This window comes from Aythya fuligula, chromosome 12, assembly GCF_009819795.1.
Source record: "Aythya fuligula isolate bAytFul2 chromosome 12, bAytFul2.pri, whole genome shotgun sequence".
Lineage (NCBI taxonomy): Eukaryota > Metazoa > Chordata > Aves > Anseriformes > Anatidae > Aythya > Aythya fuligula.
The window spans coordinates 8,756,070-8,765,345 of NC_045570.1; the positions used below are offsets into that span (position 1 = coordinate 8,756,070).

Below are 9,276 nucleotides of genomic sequence, written 5' to 3' on the forward strand. Positions count from 1 at the left end.
ACAATGTATTAAAATTGGACTCGTGGTGTGTTCAGTATATACGATAGTCTGCACGTAAATGAGTTTTTATGCTCCTACTCAGTGTTATAGAATACATAGGTTGAAATGCCAGGTGATTGATTTATGATAATAAAGGTGATCGAATGGGTTAATGACTTTCTCCGCTTAATAGCGTCTCTCTCCAGACTGTGAGGACCAAATTCGAGTGATAATCCAGGAATCGGCTCTTGATTATCGTCTGGATCCCCAGCTCCAGATGCACTGTTCGGATGAGGTAGGAAAAGTGGCTCAGCAGTTGCTTATTTAGGATGGAAACTCCATTGGTGTTTAACAAAGTCCTTTCTCATCAGTACTTGTCACTATGGAAAAATACTGCTTTGCTGTTGTATTAAAGAAAAAAAAAAAAAAGATGGGTGGAAGGATGGTGGGCAGTTGTTCTCTGGTCTTGTCAGCCTTAACTGGAATACAGTCGGATTGTTGACCTTTCTCTTCTAATAGCTTTAGATAGGCCAGGTCTCAAATATTGCTTATTTCATACCATAACAGTATTTCGGTGCTGTTTTCCTCCCTGCCTCCTCCTCTTCCTCTCAGTACAGCAACATTGACTTCTTGCTGTTCGGTTTCAAAGGGTGTGTGAATCGAATGAGCCAGCTCACGTTTGGCTTAGGGGATTCTTGGGGGTAAAGTAGCTCCTGTTCTCTGGCTGTACGCTCTGATGAGCTAATGTATTGGGATATCAGTGTGCTACAAGAAACAGGATTGTCATGAACTACTTTCTCTTCTTAAAACACCTTTTTCAAAATAGATTTCCAGTTTGTGTGCTGAAGAAGCAGCAGCTCAGGAGCAGACCGGGCAGGTGGAAGAATGTCTGAAAGTCAATCTGCTGAAAATAAAAACTGAAATGTGCAAGAAGGTAAAGGAAGTAAATTGAACGTGCTCTGAAAGGCATCCTGTCCCTGCAGAAGTTGGTGCTCAAGTATTTTTCCAGATCACAGCCCAGGCCACGTTACAGTCAGTGTGAAGCCAGAGTTCTGGAAATTTCAATTTGCCAGTGAAAATTGTGCCGTACAGCACTCACTTGGCAATTCCAGGCTTGGATCCTTTCCTAGTTAGAGTTGCTAAAGTTTCTTGTTGTTAATCTGTTTGCTGTTGGTGTCTCCCTTGCACGCTTCCTGAACGCTGAGCGTGGCCTCAGCACTGCCTGTGCTTGAGGGCTGTATGAGCAGCCCTGTGGCAAGGAAACCTTACTTCAATTCCAGCTGAAGTAGCCCTGGCAAAAATTGATTTTGCATTTTAGATTAATATGGCAGTTTTAGCAAACGTAACTATAAAAGCAGAAACATTTGATCCATCCTAGACCAGCATTTGTACCCTTATCCAGCGGCAGTGTCGCCTTTATGATCCTAGATTTAAAAAATGGAGCACCTGTCAGAAACATTGAGCAGTCTGAGCGATGCTGTTTTGTTCTCTCCTTTTTTTTGAGATGTATTTGTAATTTCTCCCTCCCCAGGAAGTGCTCAACATGCTGAAAGAAAGCAAAGCAGACATATTTGTGGACCCAGTGCTGCACACAGCCTGTGCCCTAGACATCAAGCACCACTGTGCTGCTATTCCACCGGGGAGAGGGCGCCGTAAGTACTCGTGCTTTACTCATGCAACCTCTGAGTCCTCGGGGCCTTAAGCTGCCTTTTCTTGCCAGCATTATCTTAAGTACCAGATATTTCTGCTGGTCTTTTGTGGGTAATGAGGTGGAACTGCTGCAGAGGTGGTAGATGCCACTGTTTGAGGGGTGTATCAAGAAACGTTTTGGTTCTCCCTCCTGCCCAAGGCAGGATCAGTTCCGTGATCCTAATGTAATATTCTTGCAGCTTTATCTGCCATTTTAAAAGAGAATATTTTATGTTCATGTGATTACTGAAAAAAGTGTGACACCAGATCCGTAACCCTCCTGTAAAACCCCTGCTCAGTTAAATCCTGCTGAAAATGAGCTCCTACTACGCATGGGCTGGACTAAGTGGACTCAATTTTTTGGTGATGCTTATCTCCGGCCTGTATCAGCCTCAGACAGGATACAGCTCTCAAGCTCATCAGAGCGTTACATTAGACTGTATCAAAAGCTTCACTGGAACTAAGCTGCTTCTCTTACAGAAGCAAATCAGTTTGGTCTCACAAGATTTATTCTCAGCCAATCCCCCTGATCCTTCTTTGTTCACGTCAATATTTGTCCATGGCTCCTTCCTTTGTTTGGCTGTGTTTGACAGATAAAATTGAACCGAAGTCCTTTGATCCTCTTACTTTTCTTCTCTGCTTGAATATATCGCTTTTTTCTTTTCCAATATTACAGAGGATAGGTAATCTTTATTTTCTAAGTTCACGTAGCTGTTAAGGCTTTGCAATTTCATCAACTGTTTCAAGTCCTCTAGGACTAAGTTCAACAGGTTCCAGCCAGTTGAAATAAATATAATTTATTTGGTATTTCCTAACCCATTCTCTTCATGTTTGAAGTCAAAACTCTTGCGCTGTTGCCGCTATTATGTTAGCTGGCTAGCTGGTACATATGGCTTTTTAAGAAAAGCTGCTGGGTTAAAAAGTTCTGACCTTTTCCATCTTTCTGAGTTGGTCATTAAAAATAGCAACGAAATGTTTTCCTGACTGTTATCTTTCGTGGTGGTTACCGGATGCCCTTCTGAAATTCTGGATATCCTTTATTTATTTCCCGTTTTGTCGGAGTTCTTTTGATGTGTGTTCTAATGTCTTTGCACTGAAGAGATGCAGAAGCCTGTAGCCTAGAGAGAGATCTGCCGCCAAGTGTTTGAACTGCAGACAATTGTTTGAAAAAGTCTGGAGTTAGTTTAAATTTACAGCCTGTTTGCTATGAATTAAGTAACTCTTTGCTGCAAAGCAGAAAGCATCCCATTAGGCATTATTCAAATAAGGCATTTGAAGTATAAAACAACAAAAAAAATTGTGCCAGTGTCTCATCTGTGAGCTTACGAAAGAACTTGTGAAGTAGGCACCCAAAACGTTGTGATCCCATTTCCTTTGCAAGGACTACGAAAATGTAGGAAGTGAAACTTTTCTAAAATGTCCTTGGTGACCAAGAGAAACTCCTAACAAGCCAAAGGAGACAGATGCACTGTGGACTTTCCTGAGCTGAATTTGATCTTTTTGACTACTAAAGGACAGTGGCACAATTAAAAGAACAGCTTGCTGAAGGTGCAAATCTATGAAACTTTCTAAAATGTCACGTCAATCGCATGAACTACAGTTTCAAGATGTAATGTTAATCTTCTTAGAAGTGAAAATTCTCAAAAAAAAGTCTCAAATTTCTCAGCCTTTAATAGAACTAAAATGCTCGAATGCTCCTCTGCAGCAGCCCTTCCGCAGCATGTTGTTGAAGTCCCTGTTTCTGTTTTGTAACACCATCTTCTGCCCATTACAGAGATGTCCTGCTTAATGGAAGCCCTGGAAGATAAGCGTGTGAGGTTGCAGCCTGAATGCAAGAAACGCCTCAACGATCGCATTGAAATGTGGAGCTATGCTGCAAAGGTGACTATGTGACAGAGCTCAGAAAACCCCCTCGCTTTTTGGCATTGGATCTTTCTGTTGCAAGCTGTTTTATTGAAAACCTGAACACTAGAGAAGCTCTTGCCTTTGAATGAAGTTTAGCATTTTGAGGTTTTAGTCCAGAAAAAAATAGAAATCAGGCCTCGTTATATTTCTGTAACGTGTATTTGTGTTTGTCTCCACATCTGGGATGCATTTGTGCTGGTACAGAATCAAAGTCTCTTTTGTGCACTCGGGGCTTGGCCTCCTGTGGTGAAGGTCTGGGGCGGTGAAACGGGGTCAGCAGAGCTTCCTGCTTGTAAAGCTGTCTCCTGAGCAGTTGTTCCTTTCCATGACACACAACAGGCCTGCTGCTTGGGGATCAAGCCAAACCTGACTGCAGGGGGAGGCCGCAGCAGTAGCAGACGCTAACCCTGATAAATAACGAGGCTGAGAGTCGTACAAAAAGTGCTGCCTGGTTCATTTATTCCCTTCTCGCCCCCAGGTTGCCCCAGCGGAAGGCTTTTCTGACCTTGCCATGCAAGTAATGACCTCTCCGTCCAAGAACTACATACTGTCTGTGATCACGGTTGGCATCTGTGTACTCTTCCTGATCGGCCTGATGTGTGGACGCATCACCAAGCGGGTGACAAGAGAGCTCAAGGACAGGTAGAGCCTGGATTGCCTGCTGAAGAAATGCCTGCCCAGTGCCCAGTTTTGTACAGCCCTCCTCTGTATAGTCTACCCACCCCCTCTCGTGAGAGGAGAATTAAAAAAAAAAAAAAAAAAAATTAGAACAGCAGCAGGTGTTGGCTCAGTTTTCCCATCCTGGATCTCATCCACAGCATCTTCATCCTATGAAAGTTTGTGTGCAACATTGGCAGCCCAGCCAGCAGCTTTTGTTATCCCTTTGTTAGCAGACTCTCGTTGACCTGCCTGTAGACAAGTCTCTGTTGTACTGTTGGAACTGCCTTCACTCTCCAGATCAGACTGATATGACCTGCAGCTCAAGCAGTTTTTAAGTAAATTTTTAAAGAAAGACATATATCTGCATACCAACCATGATTTAGGTAATGGTTCATACTGAAATATAGTCATCCTCTGTGGCTGGGTGAAATCGAGGCAGGAAATTTAAGGGTAAATTGCATCTTACACCACAGTTGGCCTTGTTTCGAACATCTTGCTCATCTTATGTAAAGCATCTTCAGAGCATAGTCTTGGACAACCTAAGGACGCCAGTCGCTGGTGTCATCTAGTGAATATTCTGCTTTTGTTACTGTGGATTTTTTTTGGCTGAAAAGATGTCCTCCCTTTCTTCCTCTGCCGCTCACAAGATAGAATAAAATACTGACCAGGATCAAATCCTCACGTGAGCTGTACAACTTGTATTTCGGTAGATCAAAGGCACGGTGTAGACACGAGGCACGTAGAGCCTGTCGGTAGCGTGCAGTGCTGCTGTCAGAGGGCATCGAGTGCCCGGATCAGTTAACTCGGCCAACCTTGGTATTAGTGATGATGAAGTAAAACGTTAACACTCCTTTTATTTTACCTTGCTGCTGTTCCCCTTCTGAATTAACTCTCTCCGGCGGTACCGACACCCTGGCAGGACAGTGCTTTGTCAGTGATGTGACTGATCACTCGACATACCCAGTGAAACAGCTCCTCGTGGGCTGGTGCAGGGGTTTGCCGCTGACCTGTCCGGGTCTTGATCGTTTGTATTGTAGCACTGAAGAGTGTTTTTAGGTTTTCCACAACTACAATTGATAAGGATAGTGGCTGGTGTTTCCTGGGATGTAGGATGTGGGTGCTGGTCCAAAAGGCTACGCAGGAGAGGATGGGAAGTTGATGGGTACTGTGTGAAAGGCAGAAATGTCTGGATTCATAAGGGAAATGGCACATTTGTTAGTTAACATCAGTGTGCACACTTCAGCTCTATAGTTATGCTTCCAGAACCTGATACTCGTACCTGAGTGCCCAGAGAAGGTGTCTTGTGAATGCTGCACCTGTAGTTGTGGCCCACTGCCGTCATCTTTGTTCCTTGAGCACGAGGAGGAGTGGAGGTCAGAAGCCACGTGCAGTGCCCAAAACCCAAGGAGATCGATTGAATATGTTGGTGAAACCCAGAGGTGACCGCACGAGTCAGCCTGTACAGCAGGATGGACGTTATTAGCCCCTTCAATGCGCTCCCCTGTGCGTGCTGCAAAAACAATCATGCGCCTGAACCTGTCCAACTTGGGCTGATGCTTGAACCACGACTTTATTTTCCCACTTAGTGCACTGCTAGGTAAGATCTGACGTTCCCAGTTCCCTGTAGTGGTCTCTAGAAGAACAGGGAGAGGGTAGTGAGACCTTCTGGAATGTGGACCAGCTGATGCTCTTGATGCTGCATGTACAGAATGGCGCATACAAAATACTGTGATGGCTTTTGCTGCCTCTGAGAAGTGCTAGAAAAGGTGTACAAAGAAGCTTTTCGCAACGCCCCTTCATCCTGCTCAGAGGATGGACAGCAAACTGTTAGCAATGCGCTCTTAGACTTGCTATGCTAGCAAATTTTTCACGAGCCCTTCTGTCTCCAAGTATTGTGAGCATAAAGCAAGCAGTAGAGGAAGTCTGAGCAGAGAATGTGTACGTGATAGATTCCAGTGAAGTTCTTAGGTAGAACAGAAGTGAAACCTGAATTTTTTCTCACCCCTGTTCCCTGGTGCTAGTAGACCTTAGCTGGCCCTCTGTAAAGGTGAACTGGAACAGCAAAGGGACATTTGGTCACATCTCCTCTCGAGGTAGCACTGGTGTGTAACACCACAAATGATGGTTTGGCAATTACAAAAGTGGTTTGTTTGGTGTGACAGTCCAAGTGCTGTGAAATGACTGCTGTCGAGGTGTGTTTGCAGAGCTACCTGGAAGGGAAGTGGAATCTTTGTGCAGTCTTGCTCGCGTGGCACAAGCCCTGCTTCTTGAATGTCTGTCAGGCATAACTGAATTCCTATCAGAGGATTTTTAACCTCCTGAAGCTTCTAAATAACTTCTGAAAAGGCATTTTGTAACCTGGTTAGCTTGATGAAATACCTAATTAAGATGGTTTATTGTCTAAAAGTAGCATCTTCCACTAAATTCCAAATGGCATTGCAGTGAAAATTGTAGGTTTGTAGCTGTAGCTCTGAATGTAAATCATGTTTTGCTCTGAAGGTAACTTCTTTACTTTCTGGCTTTCTGGTTTTTGTTTGCTTTCTTTTTAATTTGGAGAAGGTTGAGGTACAAGAACCAAGCTTCCTCTATTCTTGCAGGCTTTGGAGACTGTGCTGACGTGTTTTGCTGTGACACTTGAGGATCGTTAGTCAAAACAGACAGCTCTGTTAGAGAGCTGTCCTAAATGGTTTAGAATAGATGCTTTTCCCTGAAATGTGTGCCTAGTCATAACCAGTGCTATGTGTGAGGGGTCTGCAGTCGGCGGTGTTTCTTGCAGAGTCTCTCCAGGGAACGTGGTTCAGTGCGAGCGGAGGTGCCAGGAGGCCCTGTGGAGCAAAGGTGGGATATTGAGTGAATTTCTGCTCGATTCCCTCAGACGTCCTTCCTCGCTGTTAGGGTGAAGACCCACCTTTTATAGTGTAACACCGGTCAGATGATCTAGGCCATTTTATCTCTAAGCATTATACCCCATGTTTCAAAATCAGGCCTCCTAACACTGCTAATGACCAAATTTGATTTTTTTTTTCTTTTATTTCTTTGACTAGAAATTTACCAATCCCTATCTGGAAATTTTATCCTCCTATTCATGTGTATGCCTAAAAATCCAGAGGTCTCAAAAAGCACAGAAACCCACACAAGTACTCTTCCAAAAATAACCTGCTGGTGCTGTTGCTAGCACATCTTGCCTGCAGGTAACATTTTTCCCCTGCGGGAAGGGAAATCAATGGCTGTACAAACCTGTGCTGTTGCCTTGACTTTAAGGAAGCCTTTTTACTTCTGTGATTCCATGGAAAGTACTAGAAATAACTGTGATCAGCCACAAGTGGTGGTGTGGTAGGACTCAGCGTGCCCTTTCCTCTCTCTGACCCTTACTGCTCGGTGCAGGATTCAATACAGCCATGTGAGTCTCTTCTCCTTCTCCTGGTTTAGATGAGAGCTGCTGCTAGGGGCAGTTTTCCTCCTGATGTGAGGGCTCAGCTGTGTTTCTGAGTGGTGGCATGGGTTTAGATGACGTGGGTAAGGAGGGCTGTGCACAACGTGCACCTCATTACTGCGCTCCAGCTAGCCTGTTGGTGTGCATTCTCGTTGACCTTAAGAAATAATCTTATTTATTGTTATCTAGTGGGCCTAATCAAGTCCTTTTGCTTCATTTCAATGTTGGATTCTCCTGCCTTGCTTCTGTCGTTCAGGCTGTTGTAGGAACTGATGTGGGTAGGAACAAAATTCCTGGCACTTGAAGTAACGTCAGCTGTGTCTGCCTCACTGAAGAGGGTTGAAAAAGCCCTGATGGAGCTCAAGTAATCCTGTAATAAAATGTAAGCATTTCACCCAGATTCTGGCATGTAAAGATCCATGCAAATACTGTCAAGATTGCTCTGAAAGAATCCACAGTAAGCTCATTGTATGAAAATAAGGGAGAGGAACGAAGGATGCAGCAATATGGGAACTTATCATGGGGGGTACCGTGGGGAAGCGATGTGATAAGCCAGAGATCACTTGAATCTGATAACATTGTAGAGGAAGTGTGTTCAAGTTGGATGGTGACTTCTGTTAAAACACAACTTTATTATTTAGTTGCAAGAAGATTGTAGTACTTATTTTTTTTTGTTAACTTTGTCAGCTTTGTTTAAAAATGGTAGTTTTGAGGTGTGTGTGCGTGAGTGCATGAGCGTGGTGTGGAATCAGAACATTTCATTGAGCACTTCTGCCCCTATTAAAATACTGTTCTGCGGACTCAAAACAGCTTTAGAGGTGGTTTGTGTGAAAACACGCTACTGAGCATGGGCTTTTAAACCTTAAAAGCAGCTGCCAGGTACTGATCTTTGTGCAGTCCTTCCCCTCGGAGGCCAAAACCGCAGGCTCACCTCCACTCATGAGTTTCTGTGTGAGGGGATCCAGTTCTCACACAAAAACCAAGAATTAGATTGGTACAGCTGTTTTTATCCTATACTGTTAGGATTCTGCTTCGTATCCACCCAGCGGTTCCTGAATGCTACCTGCAGACTTGCCTGTGTGGGACAGGGAGGAATAATAATATAATCCATTGCCACATCCTGGGGAGAAGCTGCTCGCTGTTCTCTCTTTCCAGAACATCTGAATTTAATATTGTAGCTGATCAAGAGCAAAAGATATTCCTGGGTGGATCGTTACACCCAGAAATCCCACCACATCCCCCCCCCGTCCCCGGTATATTTACTAAATAGAAGTGCTTGTGTAGCTGTCGGCTTGGGAAATACTAAAAATAGAGGAAAAGGGAAAAGTGTGACTTTCGCCCGTAGATTATGCGTTGACACTTGTGCTGAATGGACGTGATCAGAAACTGTGACTAATGTTTGTGTTGGACTGGAAAAAAAAAAAAAAGAAAAAAAAAGAGAAATTAGAGGTGTTGGTAGGGGAGGGTAAGAGGGGATCACGCAGGCGCACGTAGTGAGCTCCGGGTAGTGTGTAGGGATACTGCAAGCCTCCCCGAATAGTGTACAAAACAGACCCAACGAATTCATATTGTACAGCAAAAGCTGTTTGAACTTAGGTTTTGTTTCTTTT

At 44.1% G+C, this 9,276-nt stretch overlaps 1 protein-coding gene across 1 annotated transcript in view; it reads left to right on the plus strand.

The window, feature by feature from the left end:
• Positions 1-9,276, plus strand: part of GLG1 (golgi glycoprotein 1) — a 65,988-nt gene extending 56,712 nt beyond the window's left edge. The window contains exons 22-26 of the mRNA XM_032195724.1: positions 173-274; positions 806-913; positions 1,511-1,631; positions 3,443-3,549; positions 4,052-9,276. Of these exons, the coding sequence (XP_032051615.1) occupies positions 173-274; positions 806-913; positions 1,511-1,631; positions 3,443-3,549; positions 4,052-4,219 (606 nt within the window). The 3' untranslated portion in view covers positions 4,220-9,276. The remainder of the gene's footprint in view (positions 1-172; positions 275-805; positions 914-1,510; positions 1,632-3,442; positions 3,550-4,051) is intronic.